The following is a 25,195-nucleotide window of genomic DNA, read 5'->3' on the forward strand; positions in this document are numbered from 1 at the left end:
GGTTCAGAAGACCTAGTAAAGGAGTACACATTGAAGCAGTGGGGAATCATGTTTAGGAATTACAAGTCCGAGTTGAATTCTAAGTGGGCAAAGAAAGGGTTGGACCCGACAAAAAGGTATAAAATCACTGCTGGTCAATGGGCGGTGTTTTTAGAGTAGAGGAGTACCGAGGAGTTCAAATCTTTGAGCGAATCTAAATCCGAGCTCGCAAAAAGGAACAAGTACCACCATCACCTAGGCACAGGTGGTTACCAGCGCAAGCTTGCCCAATGGGAGCAAGAGGATGAAGCGCAGAGGGCTAAGGGTCTGCCAGCGCTTCCTGACCAACTTGGTCGCAGGGGCTCGAGGTGGATTCGTGCTCGTGTACCGGCAAAGGAAGCCAAGTCTGGCTTATCATTTTCTGACCCAATGGTCGAAGAGGCAGCGAAGAATATTTTCGCTGTGGCAGCTAAGCAGAAAGCGGGCGAATTTAAGCCCCAAAGGGAGAAAGATGTCCTTACTGTTGCTCTGGGTAACCCAGAGCATCCTGGTCGTGTACGAGGCATCTCATCAAAAGAATGATGGAAAGAAGGATTCGGACCAGAGTGGGAAGCAATGTATAGGAAACGAGATCGCTACAAGGCAGAAATGTCTAATTATTTTAAGGAGGAGGCTAAGAGAGAAGTCGAAGAGGTGATGTCTAAAATCCTCTCCAATCCTCCTCCTGAGTTGATGCAGTGATTGGCGACCGCAATGTCTAGCCAATTAAGTGGCCAGCAGCCTCCTCAAATGCAGCTAGTCGTCGCCCCGACAACAACAGAACAAGCTCCGGTCGTCCCGAGTAGTATTGCCTCTACCGAAGACAAGGTCCGCTATCCAGTTGATGATATCGATAGTCCTGTGCCTTGCTCCCTAGTCATAAGGTATGGTTTTAACAATAACCGTACAAGGGAAGTAGCCACAGGACTTGCGATCCCGGGGCATCAATTCCATGGTAGTGAGATCCCTGAGGACTACTGCAGGGTGGAAGTGTTGACAGTTGTCCAAGGATATGAGGACGACATGCTAGACATTCCCAATCCCGAGGGCATTGAGAAACTGGGACAAGCTATCAAGAATTTTATTCTTTGGCCTCGACGGGACGTCCTGCTGTCTCAGGTACCAGAACCATCACCCCGAGAAGTGTCGTAGACTCAGGAGTCGTCCCATCCCACATCTCTTCCCACTCCACCAACCTCTCCAATCTTGCATCCACAATCCCCACCACCACCATCACCAATAATGCCTCAACCACCATCCCCGCCACCATCAAAACCCACTCCCCCACCATCACCTAAACCCTAGGCTTCACCACCATCACCTAAACCCCATGCTTCAGCACCGCAATCTTCCACACCACCGGCACAAAAAAATGATGATAAGACACCACCGCAACCAAAGAAAATAAAATTCTCGGTCCCCAAATTGGTTTCCCCGTTCGAGCCAAAGAAGAAGGCCGCTGGTACGGCCCTATTTCTGTCCAGAATTGCAAGGAGCCGCACTTCAAAACTTGTTGACTTAGCAGAGCATGAGAAGGAGGGGTCGAAAAGCTTTGAAACACGTATTGTCAATATCAGGCCACCAAAGAAGGATGATTACAAATATGTCCCTACTAAATATGAGCCAGGCAGACCACTACTTAGTTGGGACAAACTCAAAAAGATCCCAGCTGGTATAAAAAGGATGCATGACTGGTATATGAGAGCAGCTTCTGTAGGCATTCACACGATCAATGTGATTATACCACCAACAGCATTCAACAGTGAGTGGACAAAGGCAATCATTACCTTCGAGGACATGTGGCTAATGATGAACCTGCAGAGACTAGACGTGCAGCTGGTAACCGTGTTTGCATTGTAAGTGTCAATCGTACCATCTCTTTGTAATAATTCATGAGTTGCATCAATTTTCAACATCTAACATACAAGTGCTCATTGCAGAATGAATTTTGAACAACAAGAGATGCGGTACGGTTCAGATCCGGATAGGTCTGCCAGTAAAAGGGTTGCGTATCTGAGCCCGATGAAGATATGCGAGGAGCAGTACAACTTCAGAATCGGAGACAAACACGACTCCTTAGAAGGTTTGGACCCCGCTGAGCGTAAGAAGATAATAGATGCAAGTTGACTAGATTATGAATGTAAATACGACCTCTACATAGCCTTGGCATTGCTCAAGTATCAAGATCGAGAATGTGTTGTTGCCCCATACAACTTTGGGTAAGTGTCAATTTGTATTCATCGTCGTATTAGTAATTTCAATGGGCACTTGCATCATAAATTCGATTCTCTCAGGGACCACTGGATCTGCCTCCTCATTAATCCTAGTCTAGGACGTGTGCTAGTCCTAGACTCTGCAGACTATGATCCTTCGAGTTATGCAAAATTCATTACACACTTGGAACGGTAAGCTGAGTACATTAAATATTAATATCTACTTTTATAAGAGTTTCAGAATAACTTCAGGATTGTGTATTCGATACTATAGGGCCTATAGGTATTATAAGATCAAAGGTGGAAGGTGTGATTCATCAGAACCGGGGCAGCCATTGAGATTATTTTATAAATGGCCGGTACGTACCAAAATATCACAAGCCGTCTTTTATAAATATAATATGCATATGACGATGTTGCAACTAATAAATATCCACTTTTTTGTCATACATCAGTGCCATAAGCAACCAGTCGGATCGGTCCACTGTGGATTCTACGTCTGCGAGTTCATGAGAGAGACCGGAAGATATGTAACTAACCCTTCTAAGGTATTGCTCTAATAGTCGTTTATATTATTTGTGTCATTTTTTGTTGCTAAGCATGTGTTATATGAACTATAAATTTATGATGTTTCTAACTTCCTCTGCAGCAACATGAGTTGGAAAAGGCGAAGAGCGTGACTCAAGCTGTTCTATATAACATAGTTGAGGACCTCTGCACTTTTCTCTTGAGAGAAGCCATTCCCACCGAAGAGAAATATCACGACCCGACCAGCGTCCTAGCAAAGTCTGAGTTTATAGCGCTAAGAGATACTAGTAGGCTAAAGCTATCTCGATCGGGTTATTAGAGCAGAGGTTTCAGATGTGAAACCTCATATGTCTGTAAACAAAAAACTTTGATGTGTGATGTTTGTAATTAATATAATTTTATGTACAAAGTAATGGTATATATAAATATATTGCATGTTGCATTGGTTGAATCTTGTAGCCTAACATAGTTTCAATATTAATGTATATAATATATATATATATATATATATATATATTATAAAAATAGGGTTTGCTGGAAAATAGGGTTAAATTGGAAAATCTTACCACAGGCGGTTCTGTTATGAGAACCGCCTGTAGAATCCAATTTCTACAGGCGGTTTACATAAAAGAACCGCCTGTAGAAATTGATTTCTACAGGCGGATCTCATAACTGAACCACCTGTAGAAATCTGTTTCTACAGGCGGTTCTCAGTTAACCGCCTGTGGAAACTTTTATTTCCACAGCCCTATAGCCACTGGCTGTTCGTCAATCCGCCTGTACAAAGAGGTTGCGAACCGCCAGTATAATATCTCTATGTACTAGTGAGTGGCAGTGGCGGCGTGGGTACAACTCTCTCAATCCATCTTCCTCTCATCATCTCCCTCATTCTTCCCTCTTCCCTTCATAGATTTGCGGGTGGTAGGACTCTATGTGACACCGCGATGGGAGCAGGGAGGGCAGCGGGTGGTATGCATGGAGGACCCTAGCGAGCGTGGATCCAATGGCGTGTTGATACTTCTTATGACTAGTGGTGGGATTCCGCAGGCACATAAAACTATCGTGTAGCACTTTGCTCGATGAGTACCGAGTGTCAGATTTATATTTATCCCAAAGAAAGGTAGAAGGATGAGTTTGGCTTGGTGGATAGAAATGCTGAAGTGACTTAATTATCTAAGGGATGGTAGTTATTTTTTGTTTTGTTTTCTATGGTGTTTGTGTGGGGGGTTGTTTTGTTTAAGGAGTCCAGCGGGAGCTCGCCGGCGCGGTTGCAGATTGGTACCATGGTGTCTGCATCTTTTTTATTTTAGAAATCGTGGTCTCCGCCATCTCTATCAAACTTGAAAGGCTGTCTGCGCAAATGGATTCATATTCGCCACCTTGTGGCAGTAGAGGCAGAAGCTAAACATGGCTCATTAGACTATCTCCAACAATCATCACCCAAAATACAAGACCTATTTGTCCTTTGGGTAGCGCTACAGGTAAAAGGTTCCTAAAAGACAACACTCTCTGCAAATGGGTCTTGAGGAGAGATACCCAAATTTAGGTTATGCCTCGCCTGATACCCAAAATAGGTCTTCTATATGGGTACTCTGTTAAAGGTTATAGGTATTGTGTTGGACACCCATTTTAGATTTGGGTTTCCAAATAAATCTTCTGTTGGAGACAGCCTTAGCCATTAGGTGAACTGAACCCTCAGCCCATAACATCAAAGACAGGCCATAAGGCTATAATGGTTCAGCGTCACGACAACACTCAGAAGAGTTCAGACTAGTAGGTGTTTATGATATCAAATAAAAGTACAATAAGTACCGTACCTTGGCACCTTACTATGTTGGGCCTTCTGCCCTCTAGTATGAGAGAGAAAATATATGGTGTGGTAGCACCGGGATGGGATGGGTGGGATATTGTAGGATTTGCTCTAGAGAGAGTGAGAGCATCAATGTTTTTTTATCAACGATAGGTAAAAATGTTGTTATGAAAATAGTTTATCTACCATAAGGAATATAAGGATAAAATGAGTAATTGTTCATAGCTAAAATATTATCCAGGTACAGCCGTACAGGTAGGGGTCAAAGATGGACTGAAAAATCTAGAAGGCCGATCGCTGGCAGAACTCTAATCACGGATATCGATGAGCTTATCAATCCATTTACGGACACTTGGGTTGAAGATTTATGCAGAACTGTTGTGAGCTGTTTTTTTACGAAATACTTATTTCTAAAATAGCTTCATGAGTGAAGCTATTTTTCTTCTCTTATAAAGATATGAGTTGGGATGAAGCTGAAAAAAAAAGTACCTTATTGCAGCTCTTTCCCTCATTTCTCTCTCATCGACGCATGAAGTAGTTGGTGAAACTATTTTACCAAACACTTTTTCCAAAACAACTCAGCTTGATCTAGAAAGTTGCTCATAAAGCTATTTTCTAAAAAAATAGCTTTACTAGTGAAGTTAAGTTGTGCCAAACAAGCTCTTAGTAAAGTAGGTGTTTGTAGGAAGAAGATCAAAAGCTCATATTCGCATTACCGCTGAAAGTCGAGATAATTATTTGGCATGGCACTATGATAAGCACGGTAAATTCAGTGTTAAAAGTGTATATAAGGTCTGTCAGGACGATATTCTCAGACGCAGAAGCAGTGGTTCAAGCCAAGGTTGTAGCGGGCACGCCTCAGATCCTTGCTGGAAATGATTTGGGTGCTCAAATACCCAAATAAAATCAAACACTTTTTGTGGCGCTTCAGTCATAATATAGCCACCCTTTGCAAAGTAATTTGGCACGTCGAGGCATGAAGATTGATACAAGATGCCCGATCTGTGGTGCACAAGGAGAAGACGGTGGTCACTTATTTTTTTTCAAATGCAGCTTGGCCAAGCAAGTCTGGAATATGCTCATTCTGGAAGGGCTTCGTCAGAAGCTGGCCGCACAAACAACAGCCTGAGATACGATGACCATCATTTTGCAAGAACAAGAGGCGACAAAAATCACAGCGATCGAGCCTGAGGACAAATAGAAATGTGGTCCGGGATGAAGGAAAGAGAAGTGATAGGGATTTTGCCCGAGGAATCAAAGCTTACTGCTATGAATTAACTCAGACGGTGGCGGAGAGTACCCAGACAGCAGTTCATGCTGTGAAATGGTCTAAACCTCCTCATGGAGTTTTGACTTTTGAAACTGAATTGCGATGCTTCATTCAGGCAGCGGCAAATTTGGATGTTGGCAAACTCATTCTGGAAACAGATGCCTTGATGGTCCAGCAAGCAATGAGGTCAGACAATTTTGATGCATCAATGCCTGAAGGTGCGCTGGTTGAAGAGCTCAAGTTTTTAGCTCGTGTGAATTTTATTGATTTTGAATGTATTTTTCTTAGTAGAGTTGGTAATAGGGCAGCAGGAAGAGGAAACTAGCGAAGCCGTGCGCCAGCCGACCGCCACTGCCGCTCTCCTCCTCCACGCGCGCCGCTTCTCCCCGCCGCCGCCGCCGCCTCTGCCGCGGCCGGCGCAGGCGGAGCCCGAGCCGGCGGAGGTGACGCCGGCCGAGACGCGGCGCCTGGTGCGCCTCGTCGGCGTCGAGGCGCTGAAGCGGCGCCTGCGGGACGGCCGGGACGAGGTGGTCGGGTGCGGCCAGCTCCTCGACGCCTGCGTCGAGGCCGGCGCCGCGCGCACGCACGCCGAGGCCGAGGAGCTCGCCCGGGCCCTGGACCACGCCGGCGTCGTCCTGCTCTTCCGCGACAAGGCCTACCTCCACCCCGAGAAGGGAGCAACGAGAAGACTTGGACGGCACAGCGAGGAGGCAGGTTACCATTGTTGACGCCCGGTACCTGTTAGACGATTTGTGTCAACAGGGGATTATTAGAGCCCAGGTGCGTCTTCCTTAGGAGCTTGTTACTGAAGTAGTGTATAGAAGCAGGAGCTTGGGGAAGATTAGCTATATGCTGGTATTTTGCTCAGAAGCTAAGTCTGCTGAGCATTTTACGTTTTAGGGCGGGGCATTTGGGGTTCATCAGAGGCTCGATGGTGTCAGGAAGCCTTAAACGGCGACATTCTGCACCTTATCTTGCAACATTAGAACAGTTTGCCGGAGCTGAAAAATCTTGGAGGGGATCAAGGTTTTGGGCAATTAGAGACAATGACAACGGTGACAGTGGCGACGATGATTTCAGAAAGGAGGGGGATGATCCGGATGAGGATGCTTATAATTCAGAGAGAGAATTCATTAGCGATGCCACACGGGTCGGGTTCTCGATAGATGATCTGTTAAGAGCTGAGTCTCTTTTAACGGAGAATTTTCAGTCTCCAAAATTTGCTTCAGTCGATAGGGGGCTGGGCATATTAGCCACCCACGGCCACTGGCATCTAGAATTACGGAGGCGGTGGCTGATCTGCGCTTCCACAGGACTGAGAAGCCATGGAAGGGGCCGCTGCCTAAACCACGGTCCCCACAATATCGACAGATTGAGGACATTATGGTCAAAGATATTAGGCAATCCAAATCTCCAAAGACAACAAAATCTTTAAGAGATTTGTGTTCAGCGGAGGATGGTGGCATTAATTCTGGCCTAGGAGAAAGGAAAGGAGGGGAGACAAAATCTGTTGAGAGAGGAAAGCGGTCATTGGGCAAGTCGGCGGTGCGTGAGCTGGGTGAGTCCGTGGCTGGCAAATTAATTAAAGTTGGTTCACACCCCGCGTTTAGACCAACCCAGGGTTTAAGCCTCCTGTTTAATGCGGGTGGGGTGCCGAGGAGTTTGGCGGCGAGGAAGGTGAACTTAAGCGCATCGGCACAGGCTCGATTGGGTCTTGCAAGTCCCGACCTAAGCAATTCGCTTGGTAGACCTAGAATCAACAAGCGCAAATCAGAGGGAGTGGTGAACACGACGAGGATGGTAGGCGGCCATGACGTGCGAGGGCGAGATGAGAGGGTGGGTGCAGGGGTGTTTGGCCCTTATCACCGTGATCGGGGCGCAGCTGGTGCAGGAAGAGGGTGGGGCGGGCGAGAGAGTTCGGTCTGGAGAGATGGTGCGCAATGGGGCGATTACAGAGGAGGGCACCCCGAACGTTTGGGTGCCTTTGGTAGGGGACGAGCAGAGCAGTATCCTTCATTTCGTGGTCCTAGTAGAGGTGGACCCATGGAGCCAAAGCCAGGGAGATGGGTCTGGCAAGAAGATGGGCTACAGGCCCATGCTCAAGGGAAGGGTGTTGTGGCTGGCAAGCTTTCCGAAGACAAGGGGGGTGCCGCTGAGCTGATGGAGGGTATGGATGTGGATATATCAATGGAGGCTGAGGAGGGCAGGGATGGAGACGTCGCTGGAAGGGGTAATGGACGTTGTTCTAGGTGTTCAAAAAAGGGACATGCAGCAGGGGATTGCAACGCTGAGGTGTATTGTGTGATTTGTGACTCGCAAGATCACATGAACCACAAGTTCCCTCTCCTAAAAGCGCCAAGGCCAGTGGCTCATGCAGCGGGTTATGCAGTGATGGGGTTGGGATTCTATCATATCCCGCACCCACCACTGCCAAGGACGAAGAAAGATTCCAAGATGGCCAGGGTCTCGGTGATGGGTGGCTCTCTGTCTGCTGACCAGCTGGTGCTTCAGTTAAGAAGGGTGGTCCCTGTTAAGTGGAATTGGGAGTTGAAGGAGGTTGGGGAGGGTGAATTTCTTACCCAATTCCCTTCTAAGTCGGAGCTGCACCGTTCAATAGCATATGGCAGAGCGGATGCAAAGGGAGAAGGAGTGCCAGAGGGTATTAGAATGCAGTTTGAAGAGTGGCATGAAAAAGAAGCTTTTTGCTACCCAAGGTGTGGGTGAGGGTGAGATGCATCAGAGAACCACTTCGTGAATTCCCCATATTATGGGCAGTGGGATCTTTGATAGGTGCGACACAAACGGTGGACATGGAGACCACGAGGAAGAATGAGTTTGGACGCATTTTAGTGGCTGTACTTGACCCAAAGCTGATTCCAAGGGTGTTAGATGTGGTGATTGGTGATCATTATTTTGACTTGGAGTTTGAAGTGGAGAAGAAGGGTTTTGACGAGAAAGGAGAAGAGGTTGAGGTTGAGTGGGACGGGGGGCATGGTGAGGGAGATGGAGAGGGGAAGGGTCAGGATCCAAACAGGGAGGGCGGATGGAACAATGATCAGGTGAAGCCGAGAGATGACAGGCGCAATAAAGGGTTTGGTGGGGAAGACAAAAGGAGGGGTCACCAGTCTGAGAATGATGTTCCTATTAATGAACATGTTCTTAGTAAGGAGGAGTTTGAGGAATTCCTTAGGTGGAAGGCTAGCAAGGTTTTGGACGATGTGGTAGAGGAGGTCTTAGAGGACTTAGCTGATAATGTTATGAAGGAACCGGTTGAGCCTATGGAGGGGGCAACTGTTATTATAGGGCTGGCTGAGACCAACTGTGAGGAGATGGTTGAGGGAGGAGAGCAGATGGAGGCAAAAGGTGGAATTACAGGTCCGCAGTTCAAGGAGTTGGGTGAAATTGCTAAAGCTGTTACTGAGGGTGTAGGGGAGAAGAGCAGCTCGGTATTGGAAGTGGCCAAAACTGCTGGTACAAAGCTCGTAGAAGCTGCATTAATCAAGGAGGTGGTTCATTCGCCGACAAGAGCGAGTCCGAGACTTGTGGCGGTGGTGACCGAGCACACTCTGGCGAGGGCTGAACGCTTGGTGCAGACCAAGAACCTGGAGTGCAATAAAGGTATTAACCAAGCTGACCCTTCCTGTACTGTATCATGTTCAGTAGCTGTAGACAATTTGCGGGCTATAGGATTAGGATTAGGTGCTGCTAATGGGGATTCCTTCGAGCGAAATGTTCATAAGCTAGTTGAGGATGCATTATCTAGTGAATCTTTAGGCCCGGTTGTGGGAGAAGAGGAGGAGGATTGCTCAGACTGTGAATCTGATAACTCAGATAATTTTGAGAAGAAAGCACTAGAGTTTTTATGTGGAGACTTAATGGAAGAAATTTTTGACGAAGATAGTTATCACCTAAGTAGTGATCTCAGAATGGTGCAAAGAAGGCCTGGCGCTAAGTCGTCAAGGAAGAAGGCTTCAAGGAAATTAAAGATTAAGATTAATAAGATCGGTAAAAAATGAAAGGAATTTTTTGGAATAGCAGAGATCTTCGTGACTTGGCTAAAACTAAATTTCTAAGTAGTACATCAAGAGAGCAAGAACTAGATTTCATTGCTCTATTGGAAACCGGTAAAAAGGATTTTACGCAGGCAAAGCTAGATAGGTACTGTGGAGGGAAAAATTTTGTGTGGCACTGGACTGAACCTCATGGAAGGTCGGGGGGAATACTGCTAGGAGTAAATTTAGAGGTCTGTGATATTGGAAGTATAGAAGAGGGGGAATTTTTTATAAAATTCCACCTCAGGAACAGGAGTGACGACTTTCATTGGTGCTTAGTAGCGGTCTATGGAGCTGCTCAGCCTGAGTTTAAGGAACAATTCCTAACGGAATTGGTTCAGGCTTGTAGGAAGGTCTCTCTCCCTTTACTGGTAGGTGGAGATTTCAATATAATTAGAAATCCAAGTGAGAAAAACAATGATAAATATAATGATCGATGGCCCTTCTTGTTTAATGCCGTTATAGATGGGCTGAATCTGAGAGAAATTGAAATGTCTGGAAGGAAGTTCACTTGGGCTAACTCTAAGGAAATACCAACCTATGAAAAATTGGATAGGGTGTTGGCTAGTACTGAATGGGAGCAAAGATTTCCTCTTGTTACGGTAGATGCACTGAACAGGGAAATCTCTGATCATACACCGCTTCTTCTCGGTACTGGTGAAGCGTCACTTAGGAGAAACCAGGCTGAGTTCAAATTCGAACTTAGCTGGCTGCTCAAAAAGGATTTTTTGGAGACAGTCGCGAGAGTGTGGAAGGATGTTAATTATGGAGACACCCCAATTCGGAAGTGGCAGAACAAAATTAGAAGGTTAAGACAATTTTTGAGAGGATGGGCGAAGAACGTGAATGGGAATGTTAATAAAGAAAAAGAGAAATGGTTCCGGCTGGCTAGGGAACTGGATTTAAAAGCAGAGTCCCGGACGTTAAGCCAACATGAACTGGATTTGAAACAAAGTGTGAAAGAAAAGATCGCACATTTGCTTCGTGAAGAAGAAATAAAATGGTTTCAAAGAGCCAAAACCAAAGATCTGCTAGAAGGGGATAATAATACCAAATACTTTCACATGGTGGCTAATGGAAAAAGAAGAAAAACAAGAATTTTTGAACTAGAACAAGATGGGAAAGTGATCAAGGGGCAGGAAAACTTGATAGTTTTCATTACAAATTACTACAAAAACTTATTTGGATCATCGCAGAGAAATAATTTCTCTTTGGATGAATCACAAACAAATGACATACCCCGAATAAATGAGGATGAAAATAAGCTGCTAATAGAAATGTTTACAGAGAAAGAAGTAAGAGAAGCTGTTTTTCAATTGAAACATAATAAGGCACCAGGTCCTGATGGGTTTCCAGTTGAATTCTACCAGGTATTTCGGTCTCTTATAAAAGATGACCTAATGGCCATGTTTAGAGAGTTCCATGCTGGTAAATTACCTCCTTTTAACCTTAATTTTGGGACGATCACTCTAATACCGAAACAAAAGGAAGTCAAGCAGATTCAGCAATATAGGCCGATTTTCATGCTCAATGTTAGCTTCAAGATCTTTACCAAGGTCTTGGCTAACAGACTAGGGGTGGTGGCCAATAAAGTTGTAAGACAATCACAAACAGCTTTCATGTCAGGAAGGAACATCCTGGAAGGAGTAGTAGTGCTTCATGAAACTATTCATGAGATTCATAGGAAGAAAAAGAATGGGGTTATTTTGAAATTGGATTTTGAAAAAGCCTATGACAAAGTGAATTGGGACTTTGTACAACAAGTCCTTAGGATGAAGGGATTCTCGCCTGTATGGTGCAAATGGATTGAGGAGGTAGTGAGTCGAGGAAGTGTGGGGGTTAAAGTGAATGACGAAATAGGCAAGAACTTTCAAGCTAGAAATGGTCTTAGGCAGGGAGATCCCCTCTCACCTATCCTTTTTAATCTAGTAGCAGACATGCTCGCTATACTAGTATCAAGAGCAAAAAAGGACGGTCAATTTAGGGGATTGGTACCAAATCTAGTTGATGATGGGCTATCCATTCTACAATATGCAGATGACACGATACTCCTTGTAGAAGATGATTTAGAAGAGGCAAAAAATTTGAAACTGGTGCTGGTAGCTTTTGAAAAATTGTCAGGCCTAAAAATCAATTTCCATAAGAGTGAATTATTTTGTTTTGGTGAGGCTAAAAGCCGTAGTTTGGAGTTTAGGAGGATTTTTGGATGTGAAGAGGGAAGCTTTCCCTTTAGATATTTAGGAATTCCAATGCACTATCGAAAGCTTTCAAATAAACACTGGTGCTCAATCGAAGAACGATTTCAGAAAAAGCTGAGTAGTTGGAAGGGGAAACTTCTTTCTTCGGGAGGTAGACTAGTGTTGATCAATTCAGTTTTGTCAAGCCTGCCAATGTTCATGATGTCTTTCTTTGCCATTCCTAAAGGAGTAAGCAAAAAGTTGGATTATTATCGATCTAGGTTCTTCTGGCAATGTGAGGAACATAAGAGGAAGTACAGGCTGGCTAAGTGGAGCATCCTGTGTAAACCGAGATGTATGGGAGGAATGGGGATATTAGATTTGGAGACTCAGAACCTTTGTTTACTTAGTAAATGGTTATTCAAGCTTTTCAATGAGGAGGGTCTTTGGCAAGATGTACTCAAAAGGAAATATGTCAAAGACAGGTGTATATCACAGTTAGAAAAACGTCCAGGGGATTCCCACTTTTGGTCTGGGCTAATGAGTGTAAAGGATTTGTGTCACACCCTGGCTTTTAAAATAAGACCAGAGTCGTCATATGTGTGCCCAGAAAGTCCACACATATAACAAAAGAATAGAAATATCAGAATCAATGTTATATATAGCGGAAAAACATATTTATAATAACACTTACAAAACATCAGAGTACGCGGAAACAGTAGCTAAACTTCTTAGGCTCCAATCTTCTCAGGGACGGTTGACTGGGGGCTCCGTACGCCAAGCACTTCTGATAAGCTTCTAGAAAACTCCATAGCATCTATGTCCTTCTTCTGAGCAGCACTTTACTACACACTGGGGTGTGGAGGAAATAGCAAGGGTGAGTTCATGTCGAACTCAACAAGTACAGGCGGAAAGTATAATGACATGCAAGGCTTAATCAAAGGAAAAGTTGACACTGTTTGACTGCAGGTGAGCTTTTTAGTTGGTAAACTTTTATTACAACTTTATTATTAAACAACCTATTACTAGTTGTGAGTAGAGCATCCCAACCCTTATTTAGATGAAGGTTAATTAGCAATATTATTAGTCATCATTATAATTACTATTATTATTAAGATCACCGAGGTAGCAACCTCGGATAGTAACTCGGGGTAGCAACCCCTTTAAGGTCAAGAGATAGCAATCCCAATTAAGAACATAGGATAGCCATCCTGCCAACACGGAATAGCCATTCCGCCAAAGCACGAGGTAGCAACCTCAACCAAGTTCCGCCTCCAAGTTCCATGTGATTCCAATTTGCTCATCAAGTGAGGGTCTGGGCCGCTCGTGACCGTGAGCACGGCTGATATATCAGTTTTACACTCTGCAGAGGTGTGCACGTTCACTCCAAGTCGTGATTCCCATTCGCCTGGGGTCGCGACTCCCCAAAACACTACCAAGGTGAGCAGGCAGGGTTTCACTACGAGACCTTTCACAGGGTCCAACTAATAGGATGCCACTCGTAAGTTTTTGCCGGGGCGCGCGGCAGCCGTGCCCATAGCAATGGGACCCCGAACTGACCGACCTCTTAATATGAATACCCAAGCTACATTCCTTACGCCTACCCGGAAAGTAACACCCTACCAGCGGAGGTCGTGATAATTAGTCAAGCCAGAGCCATATAGCTTGGAGCTGCACTGTAAGTCCCAGGGGGGCGCTCCCTGACTAAGTCCTTACGGAGAGCAGAGACGGGTACGTCCGGCAAACCGGACCACCAACAGTACCCGCTCCCCCTGTCCTCAACCAAACCACGATGCTCGCAAGCACCGCAACATCTCCATCACCGAAGTGACCATTGTTCACCATTTAATCATTTATCATCATTGAAGAATTCATTAAGCAAGATCATTATTATTATTATTATATAGATTAGATGAGTAGAGCAACTAAGCATATCTACTGTTCACTATACTACCCATATATAAACCCAGGTATACAAGGAATATAGTAGAAGACTAGTCATGTCCTTAGGGTTTGCAGTATTAAGACACATGCAATGGAAAGTAAATGTATTTAAAGTTTATAGGTACAATATGATCAAAGGGTGCCTGCACTTGCCTTAATTCCCAGTGTTTATCTGCTCAGAATTCTTTGGCTTCTTTCTTCTGATCTCCAACTTCTGCTTCGATTATCGGTCCTCAGCGCCTGATCTTCAATGCTGACGAACCACGCTTCTTCTACTCGTAGCAACCAAGCAACACAAACAGACAAACAAACAATCATGACTAAGAACAAGCATCAATCAAAAGAAAAGCTTAGAAAGAGCGCACTAAACGACACGACTTATTGCTACGATCGTGACAACGCAAGAACGATTGAGAACGGAGCTATCGTTAAACGGACACGACTTTCGAGGTTCGGAGTGTAACGGAGAAGACGACTATACGCTGGTCGTATTTTATTTAATAAAAGAAGGTGATAGACTTTTAGAGAAATATCTCAAAGTTGAATTGACCAAATTATAAAGAATTATAAAAGATGGAGTTAAACTTTAGTCATATTTTAATTGCAGATGGTTATATATCATTTAAGCCATTTACGCCTTTGTAATTTTAGAAAACATAAAGCAAGTAAGAGCAGCTAATCAAATCCTAACATGCGTCGCATGTATATTAAACAAGTTATAACTAATAAAGAACCATTTAAGTTGATATTAATAATGTTAACATTTATTTATTTATAAAAGATCTAAATTATAAACATAGGTTACTTTTAATCCAAAAAGACATTAAATAAATATTAAACAAATTAATTATATACTTTATGTCTAACTAAAAGAATTATAATTAATAAATATTTAAGTTAACTTCAATCAAGTTAATATTAGATTATAAAAATAGCGAAGTGTAAACTTAGATTGTTTTTTTGTTAATTAAAAATGACATTCAAAAAATATTAATTAAACTAATTATATTTATAAACATGGGACATGGAAAACAGTATCGCTAATAAGTCATTTACGTTGCCATGGTCATAAAACAATAGAAAACATGATTATAACTCTATATTGCTTTTAATTATAAAATTAGGTGTATATATTAATTAATCTAATATTCAATTAAATATGGAAAAAAATATATGACATAATAAAAGTTAGCACTACTGCGTAGAGCGCGACGTTACGAAACTAACGCAATTGAAACGGAATGAAACAGAGTTAGAACGATTGAATGGCGAAGGATTAATGACCAGTGGCAAACTTGTAATTACTTTCATCTTCTACCTTGAGATTTTGTACGGACCGAACCAGGACAACATGCTGCTCGTGCTGTGCGTGGGAAGGAAGGGCTCGGTCGGACCTTGGCCGCCTGGTGCGCGGCGTGCAGCTGCAGCGCGAAGGAGCCCACGGGTCACGGCTGGGACCTGCTCGAGCCGTAGCAAGTGGGGGAGGGCACGGGGCCTCGCCCTGCTCGAGCGAGCACACGGCCGGTGCGCTGGCGGCGCCGACGCAGGACACGGCGTCACACTGGCCAGGGCGCCGGTGGCCGGTGGCGTGTGATCAGGACAAGCCGAGGAAGGGCCCTAAGTGCCGAAGAACGCAGGAAAAACAAGGTCGATCTCACCGGCAATGGAGGTTTCTCGCCGGAGATGAAACTGGAAGATGGGAACTAGTCAAACGATAATGGATTCGCCCAAAAAGAAATACTACGGTGAAGAGAATGACAAGGGCTACCTCTTCATGGTGATGGCTAACGCCGGGACGCCATGGTTTTGCCGGAAAAACTCACCGGAGAGTTCGCCGGAAACCTAGCTTTTGCAAACTTCGGCGAGAGATGGAGGGAGCTACGGGTGGCGGCTCGCGATGGGATTTTTAGATCTGTGATCAGCGCGACGAGACGAACACCGGCATATATATAGGTCTAGGGTTTGGAAAAGTTTCAAAAATTATTAATTACGGGATTTTTAGAAATTCATTTTTAGTTCAAAATAATTCCAGAAAAAGTTGAAATCATTTTAAAGCCCTGAAAAATATTTCCAAAATTCTAAAAATTAAAGGAAAACTTTTAGAGATATATTGAGAGTTGATCAATCCAAAAAAAGTTTTTGGTGTCCATGAAAAAGAATTTTAGAGCATATAAAAAAAGATTTTGTTCTAGGAAAATGGGAAAAAGTTCTGAAAAAGTTTTGAAAAATTCTCGGGAAGGATCGGACGGCGTCTAAACGTATTTGTAAAATCTTAGCATGCACAAAAACAACAAACCCAAGTAAAAACTAGAGCACAAAGCACACAATAACAAAACAAAACGCCCTTCACTTTTCTTTACAAAAATTTTAGAATTTCACATTTTTCTCATTTTATAATGACAATAATTAATAAAATAAATCTTGTAACATTTTTAAAAATTTTTTAAATCCTTATTTAATTTAGTGTTTTCTAATAACAATCCAAAATTAGAAAATTTTGGAGTGTTATAGATCTACCCCACGTAACATAAATCTCGTCCTGAGATTCAAAGAGACTTGGGAGAAAGATAAAGTAGATCATCGAAGTTGTTTTGAGATTTTCAAGACGTGATCAAAGGATTAAATAATGACATAAAGGGTAAAGAGTATGGTAAAGATTGATGACAAAGAGAGATAAACATGTGAGATAAGAATTGATCTTTGGATCCTGATTTATGATGAGGTGCGAGAGCGAGAAACGAATATTAACAGGAGATGATACATAGGAGATAAAGATTGATATTATAGTGCTCACAATTTCCTTGATTCCAAATATGTATAAGATAGTAGATGAAAGGATAAAGAATTAGCAAAAGTTGACAAAGACTTAGATCCCTTTTTTTATCCTTCGCGCATAATCATTTGTGGTCCTATGAGATGTAAGATCCAAGATCACACTTTGACTAACATGATAAGGGCTCATCGCAAGAACGATAAGGATCAATATGTAGTTCTTCATATCTTCTGTTTTGAGATCCTCGAGAGTGATGATCGTAACTGCCGCTACCCCACTTGAACCAAGTGTTAGCTTATCTTCCAAAATCCTGTATAAGAACACTCATCTTGTCGGTAGATAATCTTCAAAGTTTTCCTTGGGAGGTTACTAATTCGACAATACACTGCACTTCTTGGGTTTCTGAAGAACAGGGAGAGAAACAACACAACGATTGGGAAAGGATAGATTAAAATTATCTTAATTTCCTTGGTGATGGTGTGACTTAAGCTAGTAGACAAAATGTTTATCTAGGAGAAAATTCTTGAACACCACCCGAGAAAGCAATCCAAGGGGTCTTGAGAAATTGACCATAATGGTATGGTGGTATATCGGACCTTTAGGTTCTGAATTTGGTCACGTGATAGTCCATCAAGGAGTCTAGAGTGAAAAAATAAATCTTATCTTGAGATCTTGATTTCTTATGCCTTGCTTTAATAGGTCAACAGGCATCACACTTTCTATGATACTTGGTGCTCCTTTTTTTGTCTCCATAGATGAATTCTAAGCAGATTTCTCATACCACTTGCAGTGTTGGGGAAATAGAGAGAGAACTACACAAAGGTTGTCAACTCCTTCTACATGGAATGTTTAAGATCGCTTCACAGGTAAGCACTACCACTCGATGTTGGGACAACACTAGGTGCTTTGCTTAAGGTTCCTTCGGTAAACATCTTGTCAAACAACTCATAACTCGTATTAGGAGCTTAAGAACGATAAGGTCTGATGAAATACATGTCTCACTTTACAAAGGAGATTACAAACGTCTTGAATGAAAACCTCATTAGCTAAAAGGCACCGCTGACTCCATATATTGCCAGAAGTGTTGCATACTTCCTTGACTGGTTCAAATTGATCTCCTAATACAATCTACTTTACATCTGATGTTGAGAAAATATTGCCTCTCTATAAGGTCCACATTCCTTTTGAACTGCCTCATTGTTGATACAATCATTCCATTAGTCCTTTAAACCTTGGGGTGAGGTCGAGTGCCTTCATACACAAACCTGTCTCCTGATGGGGTGGTTAGGGATACTGAGCGTTGGGTACAGTCAATCTCTCCATGGTAAGCAGTTAACCATCCTCTTCCAAGGATGATATCAATCTCCATTAGTTCCAAAACTACAAGATTCACCTCAAAGTTTACACCTTTTATACCAAGACTAACTTTTGGGCACATGTGTGTTGCTTTTATCTTCCCTCTTGGTGATTTGACCAGTATGGGTTTCTTCATTTCCAACATAAGCATCTTACGATCGGCAACACATTTGTTTGAGATGAAAGAATGAGAAGAACTTGAGTCAAACAAAACAGTGGCCGGAGTTGAGTGGACTAGAATCGATCCAAACACCACATTTTGTGCTTCGTGAGCAGTACATAGATCCACATGGTTCAATCTACCATTAACATAGTCACGAACTAGGTACTTCTTTAGACAATGCTTCTTGTGATGTCCCTCTTCGTGACACTGGTAACAAACATTGCTAACAGTTTTAACATAGGTGCTATCCTGACGTTGAGCTCCTTGAATTGATGTGCCAGGAGTAACTAAAGTGCTACTAACTGGTTGGTTCTGAGGGTCCACCTTCAATGGAGTCTCTTCACTTATTCGCTTCTTAGCTTGATTACTTTTTCGAGGATGAAGTTCTGTGTAGGTGATGGTCCATCCATCTAGGCATATCTCTGGCATAGCAAGTGTAGTTGAAGGGGCATCTAACTCTTCAAGATATGAATGTGTCTGATGCGAGTTTGGGACTAAAGGTAGCTGCGATGTAAAACTCAAATTTGGCTCACTTAATAGTGGCTCTAGGGAGATTGCCTTCCTTTTCTTGTTCCATTCAGTTTGTTGATCCTGGGGTACTTCTATCTTTCCTTCGCTTGACTTATTTTGAAGACAGGGTAAACCATAATGTCTACAGCAATTACACGGCTCTTGAATCCCAAGTGCCTCATTAATACCATCTTTCTTAGCTTTCATGTTCTTCCAGGCTTCTATGACTTGTCGCTTCATTGCTTCTTCCTGAGTTTCAGTCATGTTCTTTTCTAAATATAACTGAGAATCTTTTGGTGGTCCCACTCCACTTAGTACTTGATCTTGCATAGACAAGGGCTTCTCCTGGTTTACTAGGGACAAGGGTAGCATAGTTGGGTCTTCCTGACATTTGGTGTAAGCTTCTTCAATGTCGCCTTGGAGAAGTAAAGATTGTAGTATCCAAAGCTTCTGGAGTCTAGCCATATGATCAGCTGCCATCTCTAGGATTTGGGATTGCCAAGCTATCATCTCTTCACTGCTCAATTGTATTGCAGAAGTCATTGGTTGACTCTGATCACTGGTATTCTTTCCATTGATGTCACCTCTTGGATCAATCATCTGACATTAGGCAATAGTAGAATGAGCTAGAGTAATATAGGCAAAGAGCATGATATGAAGTGAGAGAAAATAGATGGAGAGGATCAAGATTGACAATAGATGGATAGGATAAGAGAGATCACTACCCCACTTAACAGAGATCGAGCTAATCCCAAACGATTTTCTTCGAGACCTCCTTCAAACACTAGAACAGAGACAACACACAAAACATCAAACCAAACAAAACAAGCACGCAACACATCAACGACACTACACGTGCTTCTTCAACAGTGGTGGTCATCCTAAAAAGGTAAGTTCGAGATGATGAAGGGCCATCGAATTTTGGAATAAAATAAGTTTTGAAAACTTAAGTAAAACAACTAAACAAAAGCCAAGGAGATTAATAGAAATAGCTCAAAGGAAGCTATTCAAGGAGGGGATACAACATGACAAGGATGAAGAAATAGTCAGAATCAAATAGTCAAGAGATGACAAAATAGTTTTATATTAAAATAAGCTTTAGAAATCGACCAGTGCTATCTAGGCATACGTCCTACAGTCGACATTGCTCTGATACCATTCCTGTCACACCCTGGCTTTTAAAATAAGACCAGAGTCGTCATATGTGTGCCCAGGAAGTCCACACATATAACAAAAGAATAGAAATATCAGAATCAATGTTATATATAGCGGAAAAACATATTTATAATAACACTTACAAAACATCAGAGTACGCGGAAACAGTAGCTAAACTTCTTAGGCTCCAATCTTCTCAGGGACGGTTGACTGGGGGCTCCGTACGCCAAGCACTTCTAATAAGCTTCTAGAAAACTCCATAGCATCTATGTCCTTCTTCTGAGCAGCACTTTACTACACACTGGGGTGTGGAGGAAATAGCAAGGGTGAGTTCATGTCGAACTCAACAAGTACAGGCGGAAAGTATAATGACATGCAAGGCTTAATCAAAGGAAAAGTTGACACTGTAGCTTTTTAGTTGGTAAACTTTTATTACAACTTTATTATTAAACAACCTATTACTAGTTGTGAGTAGAGCATCCCAACCCTTATTTAGATGAAGGTTAATTAGCAATATTATTAGTCATCATTATAATTACTATTATTATTAAGATCACCGAGGTAGCAACCTCGGATAGTAACTCGGGGTAGCAACCCCTTTAAGGTCAAGAGATAGCAATCCCAATTAAGAACATAGGATAGCCATCCTGCCAACACGGAATAGCCATTCCGCCAAAGCACGAGGTAGCAACCTCAACCAAGTTCCGCCTCCAAGTTCCATGTGATTCCAATTCGCTCATCAAGTGAGGGTCTGGGCCGCTCGTGACCGTGAGCACGGCTGATATATCAGTTTTACACTCTGCAGAGGTGTGCACGTTCACTCCAAGTCGTGATTCCCATTCGCCTGGGGTCGCGACTCCCCAAAACACTACCAAGGTGAGCAGGCAGGGTTTCACTACGAGACCTTTCACAGGGTCCAACTAATAGGATGCCACTCGTAAGTTTTTGCCGGGGCGCGCGGCAGCCGTGCCCATAGCAATGGGACCCCGAACTGACCGACCTCTTAATATGAATACCCAAGCTACATTCCTTACGCCTACCCGGAAAGTAACACCCTACCAGCGGAGGTCGTGATAATTAGTCAAGCCAGAGCCATATAGCTTGGAGCTGCACTGTAAGTCCCAGGGGGGCGCTCCCTGACTAAGTCCTTACGGAGAGCAGAGACGGGTACGCCCGGCAAACCGGACCACCAACAGTACCCGCTCCCCCTGTCCTCAACCAAACCACGATGCTCGCAAGCACCGCAACATCTCCATCACCGAAGTGACCATTGTTCACCATTTAATCATTTATCATCATTGAAGAATTCATTAAGCAAGATCATTATTATTATTATTATATAGATTAGATGAGTAGAGCAACTAAGCATATCTACTGTTCACTATACTACCCATATATAAACCCAGGTATACAAGGAATATAGTAGAAGACTAGTCATGTCCTTAGGGTTTGCAGTATTAAGACACATGCAATGGAAAGTAAATGTATTTAAAGTTTATAGGTACAATATGATCAAAGGGTGCCTGCACTTGCCTTAATTCCCAGTGTTTATCTGCTCAGAATTCTTTGGCTTCTTTCTTCTGATCTCCAACTTCTGCTTCGATTATCGGTCCTCAGCGCCTGATCTTCAATGCTGACGAACCACGCTTCTTCTACTCGTAGCAACCAAGCAACACAAACAGACAAACAAACAATCATGACTAACGCCGGGACGCCATGGTTTTGCCGGAAAAACTCACCGGAGAGTTCGCCGGAAACCTAGCTTTTGCAAACTTCGGCGAGAGATGGAGGGAGCTACGGGTGGCGGCTCGCGATGGGATTTTTAGATCTGTGATCAGCGCGACGAGACGAACACCGGCATATATATAGGTCTAGGGTTTGGAAAAGTTTCAAAAATTATTAATTACGGGATTTTTAGAAATTCATTTTTAGTTCAAAATAATTCCAGAAAAAGCTGAAATCATTTTAAAGCCCTGAAAAATATTTCCAAAATTCTAAAAATTAAAGGAAAACTTTTAGAGATATATTGAGAGTTGATCAATCCAAAAAAAGTTTTTGGTGTCCATGAAAAAGAATTTTAGAGCATATAAAAAAAGATTTTGTTCTAGGAAAATGGGAAAAAGTTCTGAAAAAGTTTTGGAAAATTCTCGGGAAGGATCGGACGGCGTCTAAACGTATTTGTAAAATCTTAGCATGCACAAAAACAACAAACCCAAGTAAAAACTAGAGCACAAAGCACACAATAACAAAACAAAACGCCCTTCACTTTTCTTTACAAAAATTTTAGAATTTCACATTTTTCTCATTTTATAATGACAATAATTAATAAAATAAATCTTGTAACATTTTTAAAAATTTTTTAAATCCTTATTTAATTTAGTGTTTTCTAATAACAATCCAAAATTAGAAAATTTTGGAGTGTTATAATTTGTTGCTACAGTTTGGTAAGTTTAAAGTTAACAATGGGCAACAAACCAGATTTTGGGAGGACATGTGGATTGATCAACAACCGTTAATGTGCAGATTTCCAGAACTGTACAGAATTGTAAGGAAAAGATGGGTATCAGTAGCAAGTGTTTTAAATTCAACACCACTGAATATCTCTTTTAGGAGAGGTTTAGCAGGGGAACGACTAAATGAGTGGCTAAAGCTAGTTTCTTTAGTTATTCCAGTGAGCCTAAATAATGACAAGGACAGCTTCATTTGGCAAATAAAAAAGAATGGAGTTTTCTCTACGCAGTCATTATATAGGGAGATAATGAAAAGAGAGAAGATTTCAGGAAATGAAGTGTTCTGGAAAGCAAAGTTACCCCTGAAAATTAAAATTTTCCTTTGGTACTTAAAGAAAGGCGTGATTTTAACAAAGGATAATTTAATTAAGAGAAGATGGAAAGGAGATGCTAGGTGTAGTTTTTGTGGGTTAGATGAAAATATCCAACATCTTTTCTTTGATTGTCGGATAGCTAGGTCAGTTTGGAATACGTTGTTCATCACCTTTAACTTTCAACCACCGAAGAGCATTACCCACATGTTCGGATCTTGGTTAAGGAGATTCGCTCCTGGACTTAGAAATCAAATAATAGTTGGGGTTGCTGCCATTTGTTGGGTATTATGGTTGAATAGAAACGATGCAGTATTCCAAAATCAAGCTACTAATTCTTGCTTGCAGGTACTTTTCAGGGCGACTTTTTGGATCAGACAATGGTCCATGTTGTCTAAAGAGGAAGAGGGAAGAAATATGAAGGAGGGCTGCAGGCGTCTAGAAGGCCTGGCGCTGCAAGTTTTTGGTTCTAATTGGTGGAGGAACCAAAAAAGGATAGAAAAGTAAAGTCCAGAAGCTGGCAGCAGACATCTGGAAGGAGTGACTCTACACTTCTGAGGTTCCTGGTGAAGTATCAGAAGGCTATGGAGGTGGAATCAGTTGATTGATTTTGTTTCAGTTAGCTGATTGGATGTGGCTTAATGTCCCAGCTGGTCACTGTGCTTGTTTTGTTAGGCTTCCATTTAGTTTGATCACTGAGCTGAACTTTGGGTTGTGTCTCATCTTTGTTGTAAGGTTCCAGGTGCTTAAACTGAACTCCCTGCTTAGCAGGCTCGGGGCTATGCCCCACTCTTGTAAGTTTGGTCTTAAGCAATCACTTGTGATTGTGAAGGCCGGAATGTTTTGATTCCTTTATCTAAAAAAAATAGGGCAGCACATGCTATGGCTGCTCTGGGTTTTGGTTGCATCAAAGGGGAGGAATTCATCACAAGTTCTGCCCCTCAAGATGTTCTTGTAATCGTTTCTGATGAGTTATTAGATTGAGTAATGAAAGAGCCAAGATTCAAAAAAAAAAGAATCAAATTTTTGCCAGATATGCGAGTTCCAAGTAAAAAACAAATTCGAATACAGCCATTTAGTAACCATATTATTGTAACAGTTCCAAATATTATTTTTGTCCCCTGCTGTGGACCGGTCTTAGGCTCTTCCAAAGCTACCATGTGAACAATATAAATTTTTTTCTATGCTATGACAATTAATTGTTCTATGTGGCTATGATAATTCACGAAAAACCAGCACCAAATTGGAAAAAATCTATATAACCTCACTAAACTATCTAGGATGGACTACTTCACCCCTCAAACTATAAAACCGGATATTCCACCCCCTAAACTTTCAAAACCGATCAAATAACGTGGAGAGGTGACTGTGTCGCTACCTTGCGGTGGAGCCGCACTGCTGAGGGGCCGCCGCTAGTGGATCCGTGGATGGGAGGCGCGCCACGGACAATGGGGGCGGGGCTGGTGGACGACACATAAATAAAAAACAAACAGGAAATAAAAATGGTTTGGTCCACGGGTCTACCCAAAATAATAGAGAGGTATCACCACAAATAGGTTGACCCAGTATCAAATCCCACTCTTGCCATCTATGTGCGGGAGGGAAGGATTCGTGCGTGTAGCTACATCGGAGTAGATACTCGTGCGTGTAAAAAAGGAATTTTCCTCTTTCTCTCTCTCTATATATATGTCAAGACAAAGCTACTCGTATGGTTTTCATATTTCTAACTCAATAACTTAAAGTTATTTATAATTTATATTCTCAATATTTAACTTAAATCTTGTCCAAAATCCAAAACGACTTCTTTTACCAACCAAGAGGGAGTACCTCTTATTTCTCTAGAATGCATTTAAATTATTACATGAACCAAACGCTTCGAATAAATGGACCAAACACAGAAAATGAACTTGTTCTGGTGCTAATTGAACTGTGAAATCAGGAATCAGATCAAGAAATTTCATCCAGTGCCCCGTATAGCATTTACTTGTGAGGGGTACCCTACCGTGTGTTGGGTAAAAAAAATGTGCCAACAAGGATAGTGGACTTCACTACTAAGTTCATAACGTCAAGATGAGGGACCGAATTGAAGCCCAACAAAAACCAAAGCCCAAGCAAACAAAGAAGGATTTGGGTCTAGCGTTGCGCAAAACGGCCAGGCTAGTTTCTATATAATGGCCATGCAAAAAGGTCAGGCCTCAACAACCAGTCAGGCCGGGTTTCTATTGTTTCGTGGTAGGTTGGACTCCAGCTCAGTTTTGGAACGTGTTTTTCGCATAGGGAACTTATAGGATGCATCCTAGATTTTATTTTTATTGGGATTATATCACTCTTTTTTTAATGAGAGGATTAAGGTCGATTGAGAAATCGATCTACTAATCGTCAAAAAAAACGCATCTAGTTCTCTT

The 25,195-nt window shown here is 42.4% G+C and overlaps 1 protein-coding gene across 3 annotated transcripts; it reads left to right on the top strand.

The window, feature by feature from the left end:
- Positions 5,685-23,697, top strand: LOC110429601 (calcium uniporter protein 6, mitochondrial-like). 3 transcript variants are annotated; one of them, XM_021445772.1, is made up of 4 exons: positions 5,685-6,057; positions 6,131-6,619; positions 17,576-17,651; positions 23,139-23,697. In XM_021445772.1, the coding sequence occupies exons 1-2, from the start codon at positions 6,006-6,008 to the stop codon at positions 6,565-6,567; spliced, it is 489 nt and encodes a 162-aa protein (XP_021301447.1). In that variant the 5' UTR covers positions 5,685-6,005; the 3' UTR covers positions 6,568-6,619; positions 17,576-17,651; positions 23,139-23,697. The 3 variants fall into 3 exon arrangements, with proteins under 3 accessions (XP_021301447.1, XP_021301446.1, XP_021301448.1); XM_021445771.1 differs by lacking the exon at positions 17,576-17,651; XM_021445773.1 differs by lacking the exon at positions 17,576-17,651 and having other exon boundaries at positions 23,150-23,697.

This window comes from Sorghum bicolor, chromosome 8 (genome assembly GCF_000003195.3).
Source record: "Sorghum bicolor cultivar BTx623 chromosome 8, Sorghum_bicolor_NCBIv3, whole genome shotgun sequence".
Classification (NCBI taxonomy): Eukaryota; Viridiplantae; Streptophyta; class Magnoliopsida; order Poales; family Poaceae; genus Sorghum; species Sorghum bicolor.